Below are 19,757 nucleotides of genomic sequence, written 5' to 3'. Positions count from 1 at the left end.
CACCCGAGCCCCGCAGCACCGGCTCAGCAGCCGATAGTAAGTTCACACTCGTTCCAGTGCTTGTTTTTGTTTGGCGTTCTTGCTGCTAATGGTTCTTGTTGCGAGTTGTAAAACTTATTGCAAGTTGTAAACAAGTTGTAAAACAAAAAGGGGAGGCGTTCCCGGTCCCAAAAATAATGCTAAAAGATGTTAAAAGTGCTAAAAGAAAGAAATAGATGGTGGCGGAGCTCCAGCCGTAGCGAGCTCTTATGCCGCCATCTTACCCAAGTCTGTTCAGTGATTGGGGGGGAGGTCATAAGTTACGAGTTCTGTAGTATTTTAAGGAACCACGTGTCATGCTTGCTCTAGTGAAGCACAGGTTTGTCTTGCTGTCCTGCTCTAGAAATCTTCTCTCTGCTCCTCCTTCCAGTCACCAGAGACAAACATTCCAAGCTTCTTTAACCTTCAGCTATCCCCAGCAAGGTTTTGACTGCCAGATCTTCCTTCTCCTCTGATTCTCATCCTCTGCAGTCTTCTTCTTCTGGCTGACCAACCCTCACAACTCCAACTCTCTCCAACTACCTAACCCTACTGATTATTGTTGCACCACCTCAAAAACGCCACCGAAGTATACTGATAATTTTGCATTGTGGACAGTCTTCTAGACACCAATATGGTAGATACTACCTCCTGGCACCCCTGCTCTCAACAATTTGCTCCGCTCAATTTCCATGCGGCTAAGCTCAACCATTGCAGATCGGGGTGCCGTAGTGGCCCTGCCGCAACAAATCTGGGCGAAGAGGGAGAAGCCATGGGGGCTCAATCGATAGGTTCACTAGTTCTGAAAACCATGGCCTCCTTGGCCAATCTGGTACTATTAGAATGACATCGCCCCTCTCTATCCTCACTTTCTTCAGTACTCGAGCCAACAACGGAAAAGGAGGAAAAATGTAAAGTGTTCCCATTGGCCAAGGAGAGTTGAGGGCATCAACACCTTCTGCTACCGATGACAGGTACTGAGCGTAGTACTTTCTCAATTGATGATTGACATCTGAATCAAAAAGGTCCACGTCCATTCTTCCAAACCTTTTGCAGATCTGTTTGAACACCTCTTTGTGAAGTTGCCACTCTCCCAGCAGCACATCCTGTCTGCTTAACCAATCCGCTTGTACACTGTCGATTCCCCTTATATATGTTAATGAACGCAGGAGCCACTCTGCCCAGAAAAACAGTCATGCTGCCTCCAGATGAAGTGTCTGTGATTTTGTCCCTCCTTGACGATTTATGAATGCCTTCACAGAATTGTTGTCCGTTCTCAACATTACATGTTAGAGATGGAATATCGGCACAAAATGCTTCAGCGCCAAACATGCTGCCCAAAGCTCCAATAAGTTGATGCTTTGTTTTGATTCCTGTGGAGACCAAGATCCCTGCAGTAACTGTCCTCTGCAGTGAGCCCCCACCCACAAAGACTCACATCCGTCGTGACAATTCCTCATGGTGGGTCCTTCAGAGGGGCACCTGTTCACCATTGAAGAACTGCCCTCAGTCGTGATGTTAGTGGAACCTGGAAATGGATGGAATGTGCTTTCTGCCACTGGTATGGTCACAACGTCCATTGTAGAGGGAGAACATGAAACCTGGCCCATGGTGTAACTTGGATAGCCAAAACCACCATACCCAAAACCTTTGCTAAGACCATTATGTCCTCTTTGGTCTTTGTCAGCAACGGTTGAACCACCAACTTTATCTTCTGCACTCTCTCTTCTGAAAGAGATATTGTCTCCCATTTCATATCTATCATTGCCCCCAAATGCAGCAGCTGTTGTTGTGGAAGCAAATGACTCTTCAGTATGTTCACCAGGAAGCCATGATCCTCGAGTGCTCCTAGTATGACATGAATGTCCTGATAAGCTGACCGTACTGTGTGCGACCGAATCAAAATGTCATCCAAATATGGGTACAAATGCAACCCCTGTTGACAAAGATGAGCCACAAGGGTTACCGTTATTTTCATGAATACCTTTGGAGCTGACGCCAAGCCAAAGGGCATCATCCTGTACTGACAGTGTTGATTGCCGTAAGCAAAACGGAGATACTTGCAACACTGAGGATGAATTGGCACATGTAGATACACCTCAGTTAGATCTATGGAGCCTAAGAAGTCTTGTGGCTAAAGCGCTTCCTTTATAGAAAGCGACGTTTCCATGCAAAACTTCCAATATCTTACAAACCTGTTCACGAATTTCAAGTCAAGTACAGCCCTCCATTCATTCCCTTTTTTTGGCACAAGAAAGAGCAGAGAATAAACACGACAAAATTTCTGGTCCTGCTGCACCGGTTCTATGGCTGCTATGTGCAACAGATGGTGTATTGCCTGTTATACTAGTCTGCGCTTCTCTGGATTTGACAATATTGGTGATGGGATAAACCTGCTTGGAGGCATAGCCTGACACTCTATATGATACCCGTGCTATACCGCATTTCTGACCCAGCGATCTGATGTTGTTGCCTATCACTGTTGTGCAAAGCTCAATAGGCGGCCTCCCACTGGAATCCTCAATCAGTCAATATTGCCTTTGTTGTCTTGCTCCTCTAATGGAAACTGAACCTGTATTTCACCCTCCTGCTTGCTGTTGGCTGCGCAACAGGAATCTAGGGAGACCCTAAGCTTGTCTGTTAGAACGGAAATCTTGCCCTCTTCCTCCAAATCTAGATTGGTGAAATGACTGGTATGGTTGATGCTGGCCATCCCTTCTTTGGCTTGTTACTGACATTGCCTTTTTCTTTTCTTTCTTTTCTACTAATACATCCTTCAGTATATCCTCACCAAACAATTTCTTGCCTGCATATGGTTCAGTGGCCAGCACCGTCCGGGATGAAACATCTGTCTCCCAGTGACAAAGCCACAAGATGCGTCTAGCTACCACTACGGCAGCCATGGCCCTGGCTGCAAGCTGAGTCACATCCATTGGAGCATCCACAATAAAAGCCTCTGCTCTTGATACCTTCAGAATGATTTTCCTGAGCCTTTCTGGCTCCTGATCTGGATTGTCCAAAATATTGTCTAACCGCAATAATGCTGCCCTTGAAAACATCAATGCTGCACTAGAAGTATGTATAGCCAATGCTGACGCCTCATGAACTTTCTTAAGGGACATGTCCAGCTTTCTCTCTGTAAGATCCTTCAATTGAGCATCTCCATCCCATGAAAAGAAATTTCTAGAAACTAAAGCAGAAATTGGAGAGTCAGTGGCTGGATTTCTCAGTTGCTCCATAAACTCTGGCTCCAACAAATATAATTTATTAACATAAGAGATTGACCTCTTAGACTGAACTGGTGAGTCCAATTCAGATTTTACTATTTTCCTCAGAAGTGATGGCACTTTAGCCTTTGTCTCTGGAAGGACAGTTGCTCCCCTTGAAGTAGAAGGTGCCTGTTCTGCAACTGAATCCTTTAAATCCAAAACCACCGTATCCTTGCATAGCAAAGGCATGTAGTAAGAGCTATGAAAAAGCCTATTGGAGCGCTGCTCATCTAGCTGTGAATCACCACTCCATTCATCTGTATCTTCCTCCAGAGTAACCATAGAATCATCATGGAAAAACTGTTGCCTATTATCAGATGACCTGTCAGCTCCATGAGCTGTAACACCCCTCGCTCTACCCTGGCCACATCATGTGGATCTGGTGAGTCATTTCAATGTTCTCCTTGCAGAACGTGTAGCTCATGATCAGGCACAGTTGCTTGATCCATGTGAGCACTGCCATGCAGCATATTGCGTTCCAAATTACCACCCCTTGTTAAATGATGTGATTGTGAGAAGTGTTGTATCTGAACAGGGGCCACCTGAAAAGACTGGCAAAATGCAGCCAATTCTGCTGAAATGTCATCCATGAGAGCTCTCCTGATATAATTTAACTGTGCAGTGCTTAAATGAAAAGTTTCCACCTAATGAAGTTCCTGATTAGAACAGGAGGTGGGAAAAGAGACCACATTAACTGACTGTGCTGAATTCATATGAAACTGCTACTGCTTGTTTGTATTTAACAAGTCTCTATACTGCTGTTGGTGATTTTGAACAGAGGTGGCAGTATTACACAGACATTGTGCTTAAACTGCTCTGTGCCATTTCAGGCTGCTGTGTTTTAAGTCTCTTGTTCGTCGTCATCAGAATCTGAGCAAAAAAGGGCTGATGGGTGTGGCGTCCTTTCCACATCTGAATTTACTGCCATCCACTGTTGGCTTTGCTTCCCAACATAAACTGCCCTTCTGCAGTGTAACGATGAAGATTTCATCATTATTATCCTCTCCATTTTCCTCAGAGGAAACCCTTCCTAATTGCTGTGCCACCACACTGCTTACTGGGTTCACTGAATTTTTTGATTTAGACACCTGCTTGTGCCCCAATTGCTCTGCTACTGCATTGCGTGCAGCGTTTACCATATTTTTTTCACACGTTTTCACCCCGATTGCTCTGCTACCGCATTGCCTACAGGGGAAAGTGTTGTCCTGTTGACTACTAGCCACTCTCTGTGCTACTGCAAGAGTGAGTGGGCCACACGCTGCCTGTGAGGCCGTTTGTTGCTGATTAAAATGGAGGCTGCTTCCCTGCACGCGAATGCAGCTTGTCTTTTTAACCGTTGTCTTTTTTGAGCAGGCTGTAGGCGCTACCGCGCTAACTGCTTCTGCCGCTTTGTGCACTGATTTTTCTGTTGACTTTTGTGAGTGGGATGTAGGCACTACCACACCAACCACTTCTGCCGCTTTGTGCACTGATTTTGCCGTTTTATAGTACTCTGAGGAGACCTTGCTCCAATCCTTAGGCATTTCACCATTAGCAGGATATGGCTATTTAATGGCTTTTTCTTTTTTACAACGGAATAAGCCTCCCTTTTAAATGGCAGAGCGAGCACAGAAAATTCAATGTTAGGGGGGAACAGGTTAGCTTCCTGAGTAAATCACAAGGATAATTAATTCAGGGGCTTCAATAATAAGAATAAATAGTTATACCATGCAATAATAAATCAATGGACCACTGGACACTCAACCATCATCCAGCCATTCACACCAATTCATTAGAAAACTCACTCACATTCACACACGATTAATCTTAACCTTAACTAGAAATAACAGTAGCTTAGATAAATAAATAAACTTAATAAATTAAAATAAATAGCCGGCCAGACTGAGGAGCAAGGCAAAACGCAGTACTGCTCAAGCAAGGTGGGAAAAACAAACTAGCACTCCATGGGAGGGGCTGTGGTGACAGTCCATTGGAGTGTTAACTCTTTCCTGCCTCAAGCAGTAGCAAGGAAGACAATACCCACTTAGTGGTGTCCTGGTGCCCACAGGAGAAGGGTCTATTTCTTTTATTTATTTATTTATTTATTTATTTATTTATTTATTATTAATTAATTATTAATTGATTGAATGATTAATTAATCATTTGATTTATATCCCGCCCTTCCTCCCAGCAGGAGCCCAGGGCGGCACTGAGTGAGTGTTAAACCAAAAGGGAGAAGAGACACAAATTGCTCAGACTGTCTCTCTCTCTCTCTCTTACTGACCATTGTTATCCCACTCAATATTTTCTGTTGAACATTTTAAACATCAAACAGACCGTCCCCAGATTTAGGAGAATATTACATTGCCACCATTCACTTCTGTTTGCATTTAGAAGTGCTGATGCCCTAAACCAACCAGAACCATACAAATATTTTAATAACTAATGTAAGAAGTACTGAAAAAAAGCCCCACTTGCCTTGTTAACATCCTGAGAATGTTGACTGCCACTTGTTTCACTGTTTTGAACCATAGAATTCTGGCATTTTTTCAAATCCATAGAGTGAATTCCACAAAGAGCCTCTGAGTGAATTCTATTATTTGGATGCTCCAAATGGCAAGAGAACTCTCGCAACTTATCCAATGTCTTTGAACATATTTGGGGATGGGTGTATTTCTTTGGCTCTCCTTTGTTAGCAAATATAAACAAAAAAAACTTGTTTCACTTCAAATAAACATTTTATTCCAAGAAGCACCAGAGTCTGTCTCTGTTATACTCATCTCAAACTCACCATGTCTAAGACCAAATTTCTCATCTTTCCTGCCAAGCCTTCCTCACCCCATAAGCTTTACCTATCCATTGACAGTGTTAAAGGGCACATACAGTGGGCTTTATCTTTTACTCCCTTACCTCACTGTTATTCATATTCAGTCTGTAATCAGTTCGCACCATTTCTTCCTTTGCAATACTGCAAACATTGTAAAGGAAAATAACACTGCAAAAATACATCTGTTCCCCTCTGCCCACTCAGTAAAAACACCAGACCATGCCCTGGTCATCTCTTGCCTAGGCTACTGCAATCTTCTCCTGGTCTTCCATTGTCTGACCTTGGTCCCATGTCTATCTAGAACTCTGCTGAAAAAAATCACCTCTCCAGTCACTCTGATAATATGACATCCCTCCTTAAATCTCCATACTGCCTTCCTGTCTGCTCCTGAATCTAGCACAGACTCCTTGCCCTTACTTTCAAAGTCATCCAAGGCCTTGTTCTTCCTTATCTCTCCATTCTTATATTCCAATATATTCCTGCCTTTGGTATTTGCTTGTCCAGTTCCACCACCCTCCAAAGGTCTCCTGCTCCTTCCCCTACTACTTGAAACTGCCTCCCAGAACACCTTTGTAGTGATTTCTTCAAATATCTCCTCAAACCACCCATCATCCTGTAACTAAATCTAAGTGCATGTGACTGAAACAACCTCATACAACAGAAGAACTTAAGAAGAGCATGTTGGATCAGGCGAGTGGCCCATCTAACCCAGCATCCTGTTCTCACAGGGGCAAACCAGATGCCTATGGGAAGCTTGCAAGCAGGACTTGAGCATTAAAACACTTTCCTGTTCTGTGGTTTCCAGCAACTGGTGTTTGGAAGCATACCACCTCCAACTATAGTTTCTCTGTAATACTCCTCCTTCCACTTCCTTTTCCATTCTCTATTTCCTCTATGTCAAATTTCAGTTCATAAGCTCCCTCGGGGTAAGGACCTGTCCTGCTGTAAAGTACCATCCACACAGATGGTGCTATATAAATTATTAATAACAGCAACAATGTTTATAACATAGTATAGTTTATATTAACATAGATGATAGATCCCAGAATTGCATTCTAAGAACCTATTCAATTGACAATTCTCCCCCTACACATCTATGAGTAGTGAGGGAAGAAAAAGGTCTCAGGTTCTATACATGTGGTTCACTTTAAGGATGTGGTTGTGGCTCAGCAGTAGAGAACATGCTTTGCATGCAGAAGGTCCTAGGTTCAATCCCCAGCATCTCCGGGTAAACCTGGGAAATTCTTCAGATTGAAATCCTGGAGAGCCATGGCTAGTTATGAGCAGACAATACTGTGCTGGATGAACCAATGATCTCACTCTGTATAAGGCTGCTTCCTATGATTTTATGAAGGGGGAAACTATCATCAGAATATGCCTAAGAAACTTTTAATAGGTATATTTCCAAATAACGAAAGTATACACTTGACATTTAACTATAAAAACCTAGTTTCACAAATAAAGTAAGACTCACAAATAAGATAATTATTGCATCTAATAATTACTCAAATGCACTCATCAATCACTTAGATTATGTAAAGACCTGCCTCTGGAGAACAGGAGGTAACAACCATAGAGAGAAAAAGAGACAGAAAGAAAGAAAGGATTTTGTATGGTAGATCCTTGCCTTTGGAATGTTGTCCCCAGGGAGGCCCACACTGAGCCCTCATTACTGTCATTTAGGCAGCAGATAAAAACAATTACTTTTCTTATGCTTTTAAGAAGTGCTAATGTTGCCATTTTAATCTTAGAGCAGTTTGGTTTAATATGTAGCAGTGAATAGGCTGTTGCTCTTGATTTGTTATGTTAGTCTATATAGTTTACAGGGGCACCCAAGGCAGAATGGTCAAAGCTAAGACATCAGACTAAGATGCATCCAAACTCAGAGGAAGGCAATGGTAAACCACCTCTGAATACCTCTTACCACAAAAACCCTATGAACAGAGTATCCAAAATGCAATGCAAGATAGTGCTGGAAAATGAGACCCCCAGGTCAGATGGCACTCAGAGAGCTACTGGGGAAGAACAACAGACAAGTACGAGTAGCGCTGTGACTAATGACACTACTGGGTCAAAGCCAAAACAAAGCCCAGAGGCTGATGTGCACAGATGTGAAAGGAGAGTCCGGAGTTGTACAACATACACAATAGGAACATGGAATGTGAGAAGCACGAACCAGGGAAAGTTAAGAATTGTCGAGCAAGAAATGGAACGCATCATTACAATACTTGGCGTAAGTGAATTAAAATAGATGAGAATGGGGCACTTTCAATCAGGCAACTACAAAATATTTTATGCAGGAAATGAGAAATTAAGAACAAACGAGGTTGCTTAATAGTGAGAAGTGATGTAGCAAAAGCAATTAGGAGCTATAACGCAAAGTCTGAGCAAGTGATATCAATGAGATCTAACAGGAAACCTATCAACATAACCATCATCCAAGTCTATGCCCCAACGGCAAAAAGAAGAACAGGAATTGGAGAGATTTTATGCAGAAGTACAGGAAGAAATTGATCACACACCAAAACAAGATGTGCTAATCATGGGGGACTGGAATGCAAAAGTAGGGAAGAACCTGGAATTGTGGGGAAATGGGGCTTAGGAGGAGAAAGGCATTGAATTCTGTGAAGCCAATAATTTGTTTCTTGCAAACACATTTGTTGAGCAACCGAAAAGACGACTGTATACATGGACATCACCAAATGGTCAATATAGGAATCAAATCGATTATATAATTGGTAGTAGAAGATGAAGAAGTTCCATACTTTTTGCGAAAACAAGACCAGGAGCAGACTGCAGTACAGAACATGAACTGGTAACACCGAAAATCCCGAGTAAAGTTAAAGAAGAACAACAAAGCAATCATAATGTCACAATACAATTTAAATAACATTCCAGAAGAATATAAAGATCAAATAAAGGACAGATTTGAGGCTTTAAACTTAGTTGATTCTCTTTAGACAGCAGTCTCATGCCTGCCGCCATGCACTGCGACTGAGCCATAACAACCACCAAGCCGAACAAACAAGCTAAACCCTGCAGAAAAATGAAGCGTGAATGCGAGAGGGACATCCGTAAGCTGATGGATGAGATAAAAGGCAAAGAGAGAGTGATTTTTGCTCTGCAGAAAGATCTTGGTGTCCAGGCAGGCCATACACAAAAGTTGCTGCTCCAAAAAGAAGCACTGGATGAACAACTTGTTCAAGTCAAAGAGGCAGAACGGTTCCATGGCAGCCCCAAGAAAGAACTTCCTCCTGGTGCAGGAGATGTGACTGAACTTGTGGGAACCCCGGTCTTCCGGGTGGCCCCTCCCTTCGTCATAACCTACCTTGTTTATTCCTGGGGGACCGAAGAATTTGAATGTCTGAAAAGGAAGTTGACTGTGGAAATGAGTAATTTGATTGATAATAAAGAAAACAGTTGCCAGAGTTATTCTTGTTCTTGCCTTGTGGACATGTATATACAAGTATTTAAAGTAACACTTGCTCAATAATTTGCTTTTAATAATGTTATTTGTTATCTAATTTTAAGAATTGTTATTTAATTTTGAGAATTGTATTATTTTATTGAAGTATTATGTTCTATTGATGTATTGTTATGTTCATTTTCTTTTGTAAGCCGCCTTGAGGGCCTTTTGGCCATAAGGCGGGGTATAAATTTAATAAATAAATAAAATAAATATAAGTCAGAGACATTATCAGGGAAGAATGTAAAAAGACAATACCTCTAGTTAAAAAGAAAGACCTCAATGGATGACTGAAGAAACTCTTACAATGGTTAAAGAGAGAAGGAAAGCAAAAGCAAGAGGAGATAGAAACACGGTCAGAACCCTAAATGCAACAATGCAGTGACTAGTACATAGGAACAAAGAGAACAATTACAATAGTTATTGTATAGAAATAGAAAAGGGCAACAAAAAAGGAAGAACAGCCCGATTCCAAAAGATCAGAAAAATGAAAGGGAAATTTAAATTAAGGGTAGGGATGTTGAATAATCAACAGGGGAACACACTGACTGACTGAGATAAAATAAACAGAAGATGGAAGCAATACACTGAAGAACTCTAGAAGAGATGCAAGTATGACAGATTCATTCATGGAGGAACTGTATGATGAAGAACCAGAAATTTTAGAATGCAAGGTGAAAGCTGCTCTTAAAATACTTGGATGAAAAAAATCACCAGGAACAGATGGCATACCAACAGAGTTGCTACAAGTTACCGAGACTGAATCTGTCCAAATTTTGACAAAAAATTGTCAACAAATATGGGAAACAAAACAATGGCCCACAGATTGAAAGCATTCAAATACATCCCAATTCCAAAGAAAGGGGATCCCAGGAAATGCAGTAATTATCCAACCATTGCCTTAATATCCCATGCAAGTAAAGTAATGCTCCACAAGTGGAGATCACAAAAATATTATAAAAGTACTTCGGATATTAACACACTGGAAACAGAATGTTAATGCTTGATGGGATGCCTGCAGTCAGAGTCAAGACAAGAGTTGCTGGAATCGGAACAAGGAGCGTGAGGCAGCAGAGTGCCACCTGGGGAATCGGACATCCTCCCGCAGCCCGTCAGGTGGACCAGCTCACCTACAACAAGGGCTGCGTGGAGGTGGAGAGGGAAAACTTGGCCGATGACATTATGCACTTCCAAGAAAAGAAGAAATGTCTCTCCTGATACCACATCTGCTGTGGTAACTGTGTGCATGATTTCAAAACAAAGAAAAAATTGGTTTTGTTGCAATTTTTTTTACTTTGTTCTTGTTGCATTGTTCTTGTATTTGCATTGTTCTTCTTGCATGGTATTGTTACTGTATTTTTTTTACTTGTTATTTCTTATGTAATTTTTTTAGTAATCTGTTTTAATATATTGTTCACCACTTTGGGGGCCTTTTGGCCAAAAAATGGTATAGAAATAAACTAAAAAAAAAAGATTCTACAACAAAGGCTCTTACCTTATATGCAGAGAGAAATGCCACATGTCCAAGCTGGATTTAGAAAAGGAAGAGACACCAGAGATCATATTGCAAGCATATGTTGGATAATGGAATGGACCAAGGAATTTCGGAAAGAAATCACCCTGTGCTATATAGATTACAGCAAAGCCTTTGATTGTGTAGATCATGAAAAACTACGAAATGCTTTAAAAGAAATGGGGGTGATACTGCATCTGATTGTCCTGATGCACAATCTATGCTCTGGACAAGAGGCTACTGTAAGGACAGAATATGGAGAAACTGATTGGTTCTCCATTAGAGTGTAAGACAGGGGTGTATTTTATCAACCTACTTGTTTAATCTATATCCAGAACAACTATGGAAAGAGGGATTGGACAAAGATGAAGGAGGTATGAGAATTGGAAGGAGAAATATCAATAAATTAAGATATGCAGACAATACCATACTACTAGCAGAAACCAGTAATGATTTGAAATGAAGGCTGATGAAAGTTAAAGAGGAAAGCACAAAAGCAGGATTACAGCTGAACATCAAGAAGACTAAAATAATGACAACAGAAGATTTATGTAACTTTAAAGTTGACAACAAGGACATTGAACTTATCAAGGATTATCAATACTTTGGCATAGTCATTAACCAAAATGGAGACAATAGTCAAGAAATCAGAAGGCTAGGACTGGGGAGGGCAGCTGTGAGAGAACTAGAAAAGGTCCTCAAATGCAAAGACTGAACACTAAAGTCAGGATCATTCAGACCATGGTATTCCCGATCTCTATGTATGGATGTGAAAGTTGGACAGTGAAAAAAGTGGGTAAGAGAAAAATCAACTCCTTTGAAATGTGGTGTTGGAGGAGAGTTTTGCGCATACCATGGACTGTGAAAAAGACAAATAATTGGGTGTTAGAACAAATTAAACCAGAACTAACACTAGAAGCTAAAATTATGAAACTGAGGTTATCATACTTTGGACACACAATAAGACATGATTCACTAGAAAAGACAATACTTCTGGGGGAAACAGAAGGGAGTAGAAAAAGAGGAAGGCCAAACAAGAGTTCGATTGATTCCATAAAGGAATCCACAGACCTGAACTTACAAGATCTGAACAGGGTGGTTTATAACAGATGCTACTGGAAGTAGCTGATTCATAGGATCGACATAAGTCGAAATCAACTTAAAGGCAGATAACAACAACAAAACACTCTTTTGTTTGTTTCTCCAAGGTGGCTAACAAGTAGTAAATTTATGCTGAATGTGTACTATAAAGAATAGGCAATTATGTAGAAATCAAGCATTCAATCCTGAATCCAGATATGTTCACATGAAGCAGAAAGTAGGGACATGCTTATGCACACAGGGATCACTCTTGCAAAAATATAGTCAAGTACTTCTACCTTTTGACAGTGCTCTCTGACACTACCTGCCCAGAAAGAGAGTATAATCTGAGTATGCTCCTGAATTGCCTGGTGGCAGCAGTAGTTACAGCTGCAGAGGTTTCCCCTTTGTTTCTGGAGCAGCTTGTTGATGAGGGAGAAAGACTGCAATAGGAAGGAAAAACCTCAGTACTAACGCAGACACAAAAGCTCAATCCCTGTATCCCACTCACCTCTAAAATATATTTTACTATGTTTCTTTTTAAGTACAGCTTTTAGTTATCGTCAGCCACTTTACTGAGAACGTACCAGTGTTCAGTGTAGTCAAGGCACTGCCTTCTTCACTTCTTCTGCTCTGCAGAGATGTTGAATATTTGTCAGCATGTTCTTTATTTTTTACAACTTTTCTCTTTTTCCCATCTGGTTCATGATCCTGCAGAACATTAAACAGTTTTCATTTGTTTACACTGTGGAATTAGTAAGAAGATAGAGGACAATCCAAGATTCAGAATAAACAGTATAAAAAAGTTCAGTCTACCATGACAAACTCTTTTACTGCAATTATTTGACATGGTTAGACCCACTGAAATCAATGGATGATGTCCAACATTAATCATACTGTAGACTCATTGAAATCAATGGACTTAAGCAGCATGACTACACTGGGTCAACCTGAGTATGACTTGATTGGATACAACTAAAGATTTGAAGGCCTGGGGGACAAAACCTGGAAAATTTCAGAAAATAAAACATTTTTCTTTTCTTTTTTTCCAAAGCTTTTTTATATTTTTCCCCAAAAATATTTTGGACTACATGTGAAAGAGTGTACAATTTTGTTTCAATCTGGGCAAACCTTCAATTTTTTAAGTCCACGATAAATATGATGATAAATATGAAGTAGAAGAGGCAGAAACTGATAGTGATTGCTCAGAAAATGGAAATTTAATGGCAAACCAAGTTATACATCATACATTTTATGTTCCTAAAGTAACAAACTGACTTTCAATCTGTAAAATTTGCTAAAAAATAAGTATTGCATCTTTTTCTATTTTTCCCAAAATTCCCCCCCCCCCAAAAAAACCCTGGTTTCTTTCCATGGCTTCAAAAATTTTCAGAAAGTTTACATCTTTAGATACAACCGTATGTATCCCTTTAACATGACTGTGAAAGACCCATAGGTTTTTTACAATACCACATGGATTTTAGCTTTCATTTAAAACAAAGTTTTTACCATCATTTTGTTTTTCAAAAGATAAAACACAGGCCAAGCATTTTAGCACAGAAAACATAGTAATACATCGCTAGGTTAATAATTAGCAGGCAGTATGTGACACATAGCTGCCAGGACGGTACTCCTTTTGCCCTCACTATCAAATGTCAGCAATTTAGACAAAAGGTTGCAGTTAGGAGAAAGAGTGTTGTGTAGTTTTTCATGTTTGACTGAAACCTGGGACACCCTGTTTCAAATCCATACTCAGCCATGAAGCTAACCGGGTGACCTTGGACCAGTCACTGTCTCTCAGCCTAGCCTACTGCACAGAGATTTTGTGTGGATAAAAATGGGGGGTGGGGGGTGGAACCATCTATTCTATGCACTCTTGAGCTCCTTGTAGAAAAGTAGGAATATAAATAAAATGTAGCAATAAACTCCCTGACAAGCCCAAAATACTGAATGAAATATTCACTAAGCTGTACGGTAATCAAGCAATCTACTAACACCAACTACACATGCTACTTTGAAGTACAACATGTGCCCCAATAGTTGTTTACTGTCAACTAAAACAGTTATCTAATAAGTTAGATTTTTTGCTTTAGAAGTCATACAAAATGCCAAAAATCAATGCTACAGCACAAAAATCCAAACTAAGCTTACCATACATGGGAGACAGGTATCAGCCACAAAATTTAAAAATGGGACAATCTATCCAGAGTGACTAGGAGTGAGCCTCAGACTCACATCTTTACTCTCTCACCAGGAGAGGCTATTAAATGAAAAATAACAGTTTATTTGAATGCACAATCTTCCTGATAGAAAAGAGTTAACCAGAAGTTTACATTTTTGCTACATTTATTGGTTTATTGTATTAAAATGTGTATCTCACCATTCCTTCCTGAAGGGTGTCCAGGAAAAAAACATAAAATTAAATAAAGTTATATATAAAATTCATTAACCAAAATGTCATTAACCAAAATGGAGACAATAGTCAAGAAATCAGGAGGAGGCTAGGACTGGCGAGGGCAGCTATGAGAGACCTAGAAAAGGTCCTTAAATGCAAAGACATATCACTGAACACTAAAGTCAGGATCATTCAGACCATGGTATTCCCGATCTCTATGTATGGATGTGAAAGTTGGACAGTGAAAAAAGTGGGTAAGAGAAAAATCAACTCCTCTGAAATGTAGTGTTGGAGGAGAGTTTTGCGCATACTATGGACTGTGAAAAAGACAAATAATTGGGTGTTAGAACAAATTAAACCAGAACTATCACTAGCAGCTAAAATGATGAAACTGAGGTTATCATACTTTGGACACAAGACAAGATTCACTAGAAAAGACAATACTTCTGGGAAAAACAGATGGGAGTAGAAACAGAGGAAGACCAAACAAGAGATGGATTGATTGATCCACGAGCTAGAGGGAGCCCCAGCTGACGAAGCGTCAAGGCGAGTTAAGCAGCAGAGCGAGTGCGGCAGCAGGGCGAGGAGGCCAGGGCCCCCCACTCTGCCCTTCTGTTCCCTGACCTCAACTAAACCACAGTCTCCAACCTATTGACATAATAAACCTCAAACAAAACTATGCAGGTAAGAAGCCAGCAGGCGTGTGGGGGCTTTCCAGTGTTTTGCACAGCCTGCAGCATGTACGACTATCTGCCTGTTGGACAGCAGTCGTGGGTGTGCTCTCGGTGCAATGAGCTCCTGGCTCTCCGGGAACAACTTCATTTCCTTGAGGCCAAGGTGGCAGACCTGGAAAAGCTGAGAGAGGCAGAGAGGTGTGTGGAGGAGGCCTTCAGGGACGTTATAGCTGTGTCCCACTCCAGCGATGATAGCTCTCCTGCTATCATGGAGAACGATGGTCTCGGGGAAGGAGAGCATCCAGCTGAGGAAAAGGGAAACGATCCCTTAGAAGGGACCCATTCCTTGGGGGATGAGCAGCTATCCTCTCGTGCCGAGGATATATCTCCAGGGGGTGGAGGGATCCTTGTAGTGGGTGATTCGATCATTAGGAACATAGACAGTGGGGTGTGTGATGGGCGTGTAGACCGCAAGGTGTTTTGCCTGCCTGGTGCGAAGGTTGCGGATATCGCCCGTCGTTTAGATAGTTTCGTAGACAGTGCTGGGGAGGAGTCAGTGGTCGTGGTGCACGTTGGCACCAACGACATGGGGAAATGCAGCCGTGAGGTCCTGGAAGCAAAATTTAGGTTGCTAGGTAGGATGCTGAAAGCCAGGACCTCCAAGGTGGCTTTCTCTGAAATGCTACCGGTTCCACGCGCAGGACCAGCCAGACACGCCCAGCTTTGCAGTCTCAATGCGTGGATGAGACGATGGTGTCGGGTGGAAGGGTTTAGATTTGTTAGGCACTGGGGAACATTTTGGGACAAGCCGGGCCTGTACAAAAGGGACGGGCTCCACTTGAACCAGAATGAAACCAGACTGCTGGCACTTAAAATTAAAAAGGTAGCAAAGCAGCTTTTAAACTGACTGAGGGGGGAAACCCGACAGGAGCTGAGAAAGGTCCGGTTCGGAATAAACCTTCCCCCTGGGATAAACACCAAAGAAATGATGAAATTTTTAAAGGGGTAGGCCTAGAAGTAGGCATTGTGAGAGCAGGGGCACAGGATATAAATTCAGAAGAGCAAAATTACCACAGGCCAAACCACAAGTGCCAAAGACACTTGAAGAGAGACACTGCTTACAAGTGCCTGTACGCTAATGCTAGGAGCCTCCGAACCAAGATGGGAGAACTGGAGTGCTTGGTCTTAGAGGAGAGCATTGATATAGTGAGCATAACGGAGACCTGGTGGAATGGAGAAAACCAGTGGGATACGGTTATCCCTGGATATAAACTATATCGGAAGGACAGGGAAGGACGTATTGGTGGCGGAGTCGCTCTATACGTGAAAGAAGGCATTGAATCCAGCAAGCTCGAAACCCCAAAAGAGGCAGACTCCTCCACAGAATCGTTGTGGGTGGTGATACCGTGCCCCAGGAGGGACTTAATACTGGGAATGATCTATCGTCCCCCTGATCAAAATGCTCAGGGAGACCTGGAGATGAGATATGAAATTGAGGAAGCATCCAAACTAGGAAATGTGGTAGTAATGGGTGACTTCAACTACCCGGACATAGACTGGCTGCATATGTGTTCCAGTCATGACAAAGAAGCAAAGTTTCTAGATATTCTAAATGACTATTCCCTAGACCAGTTGGTCATGGAACCGACCAGAGGGACGGCAACCCTGGACTTAATCCTCAGTGGGGACCGGGACCTGGTGCGAGATGTAAGTGTTGTTGAACCGATTGGGAGCAGTGACCACAGTGCTATTAAATTAAACATACATCTAAATGGCCAATTGCCAAGAAAATCCAACACGGTCACATTTGACTTCAAAAGAGGAAACTTCACAAAAATGAGGGGATTGGTAAAAAGAAAGCTGAAAAACAAAGTCCAGAGGGTCACATCACTCGAAAATGCTTGGAAGTTGTTTAAAAACACTATATTAGAAGCTCAACTGGAGTGCATACCGCAGATCAGAAAAGGTACCGCCAGGGCCAAGAAGATGCCAGCATGGTTAACGAGCAAAGTCAAGGAAGCTCTTAGAGGCAAAAAGTCTTCCTTCAGAAAATGGAAGTCTTGTCCGAATGAAGAAAATAAAAAAGAACACAAACTCTGGCAAAAGAAATGCAAGAAGACAATAAGGGATGCTAAAAAAGAATTTGAGGAGCACATTGCTAAGAACATAAAAACCAACAACAAAAAATTCTATAAATACATTCAAAGCAGGAGACCATCTAGGGAGGCGATTGGACCCTTGGATGATAAAGGAGTCAAAGGTGTACTAAAGAACGATAAGGAGATTGCAGAGAAGCTAAATGAATTCTTTGCATCTGTCTTCACAGTGGAAGATATAGGGCAGATCCCTGAACCTGAACTAACATTTGCAGGAAGGGATTCTGAGGAACTGAGACAAATAGTGGTAACGAGAGAGGAAGTTCTAGGCTTAATGGACAATATAAAAACTGACAAATCACCGGGCCCGGATGGCATCCACCCGAGAGTTCTCAAAGAACTCAAAGGTGAAATTGCTGATCTGCTAACTAAAATATGTAACTTGTCCCTTGGGTCCTCCTCCGTGCCTGAGGACTGGAAAGTGGCAAATGTAACGCCAATCTTCAAAAAGGGATCCAGAGGGGATCCCGGAAATTACAGGCCAGTTAGCTTAACTTCTGTCCCTGGAAAACTGGTAGAAAGTATTATTAAAGCTAGATTAACTAAGCACATAGAAGAACAAGCCTTGCTGAAGCAGAGCCAGCATGGCTTCTGCAAGGGAAAGTCCTGTCTCAGTAACCTATTAGAATTCTCTGAGAGTGTCAACAAGCATATAGTTAGAGGTGATCCAGTGGACATAGTGTACTTAAGACTTTCAAAAAGCGTTTGACAAGGTACCTCACCAAAGACTTCTGAGGAAGCTTAGCAGTCATGGAATAAGAGGAGAGGTCCTCTTGTGGATAAGGAATTGGTTAAGAAGCAGAAAGCAGAGAGTAGGAATAAACGGACAGTTCTCCCAATGGAGGGCTGTAGAAAGTGGAGTCCCTCAAGGATCGGTATTGGGACCTGTACTTTTCAACTTGTTCATTAATGACCTAGAATTAGGAGTGAGCAGTGAAGTGGCCAAGTTTGCTGACGACACTAAATTGTTCAGGGTTGTTAAAACAAAAAGGGATTGTGAAGAGCTCCAAAAAGATCTCTCCAAACTGAGTGAATGGGCGGAAAAATGGCAAATGCAATTCAATATAAACAAGTGTAAAATTATGCATATTGGAGCAAAAAATCTGAATTTCACATATACGCTCATGGGGTCTGAACTGGCGGTGACCGACCAGGAGAGAGACCTCGGGGTTGTAGTGGACAGCACGATGAAAATGTCGACCCAGTGTGCGGCAGCTGTGAAAAAGGCAAATTCCATGCTAGCGATAATTAGGAAAGGTATTGAAAATAAAACAGCCGATATCATCATGCCGTTGTATAAATCTATGGTACGGCCGCATTTGGAATACTGTGTACAGTTCTGGTCGCCTCATCTCAAAAAGGATATTATAGAGTTGGAAAAGGTTCAGAAGAGGGCAACCAGAATGATCAAGGGGATGGAGGGACTCCCTTACGAGGAAAGGTTGCAGCATTTGGGGCTTTTTAGTTTAGAGAAAAGGCGGGTCAGAGGAGACATGATAGAAGTGTATAAAATTATGCATGGCATTGAGAAAGTGGATAGAGAAAAGTTCTTCTCCCTCTCTCATAATACTAGAACTCGTGGACATTCCAAGAAGCTGAATGTTGGAAGATTCAGGACAGACAAAAGGAAGTACTTCTTTACTCAGCGCATAGTTAAACTATGGAATTTGCTCCCACAAGATGCAGTAATGGCCACCAGCTTGGACGTCTTTAAAAGAAGATTAGACAAATTCATGGAGGACAGGGCTATCAATGGCTACTAGCCGTGATGGCTGTGCTGTGCCACCCTAGTCAGAGGCAGCATGCTTCTGAAAACCAGTTGCTGGAAGCCTCAGGAGGGGAGAGTGTTCTTGCACTCGGGTCCTGCTTGCGGGCTTCCCCCAGGCACCTGGTTGGCCACTGTGAGAACAGGATGCTGGACTAGATGGGCCACTGGCCTGATCCAGCAGGCTCTTCTTATGTTCTTATTCCATAAAGGAAGCCACAGACCTGAACTTACAGATATGAACAGGGTGGTTCACGACAGATGCTATTGGAGGTCGCGGATTCATAGGGTTGACATAAGTCATGATCGACTTGAAGGCACATAACAATTTATAAAATACAATAATTAAAATGACATGCTATAACTAGAGCACCTAAATGTATCCCCTTCCATTGACATGGACAAATAAAAATGTCTTCAAATTCCACAAGGACTATAAGTTTTATATGTGCAAAACGTGTTGCAGTTTGCCACTCCAACCTTGAAGTCATATCACTTGAAAGTAAACCCAATTTATTTCAATGGGAAAGCATATTTATGGTTGCAGTTTTTTTCATTTGTGTTCTCAAGAAGTCTGTGAGGCTGGTTACGGTTCTCTGTATATTACGAATAGAG

The 19,757-nt window shown here is 41.8% G+C and overlaps 1 protein-coding gene across 1 annotated transcript in view; it reads right to left on the bottom strand.

Moving 5' to 3' along the window:
- MSH3 (mutS homolog 3) overlaps positions 1–19,757 on the bottom strand; it is a 154,401-nt gene that overhangs the window by 132,685 nt on the left and 1,959 nt on the right. Inside the window, exons 3-4 of the mRNA XM_061621677.1 lie at positions 12,740–12,863; positions 5,741–5,953 (exon numbers count right to left, since the gene is read on the bottom strand). Of these exons, the coding sequence (XP_061477661.1) occupies positions 5,741–5,953; positions 12,740–12,863 (337 nt within the window). The remainder of the gene's footprint in view (positions 1–5,740; positions 5,954–12,739; positions 12,864–19,757) is intronic.

The sequence above is a fragment of the Rhineura floridana genome, chromosome 1 (genome assembly GCF_030035675.1).
Source record: "Rhineura floridana isolate rRhiFlo1 chromosome 1, rRhiFlo1.hap2, whole genome shotgun sequence".
Classification (NCBI taxonomy): Eukaryota; Metazoa; Chordata; class Lepidosauria; order Squamata; family Rhineuridae; genus Rhineura; species Rhineura floridana.
Note: the sequence above shows the minus strand (reverse complement) of the source record. Positions and strands in the feature narration are given on the sequence as shown.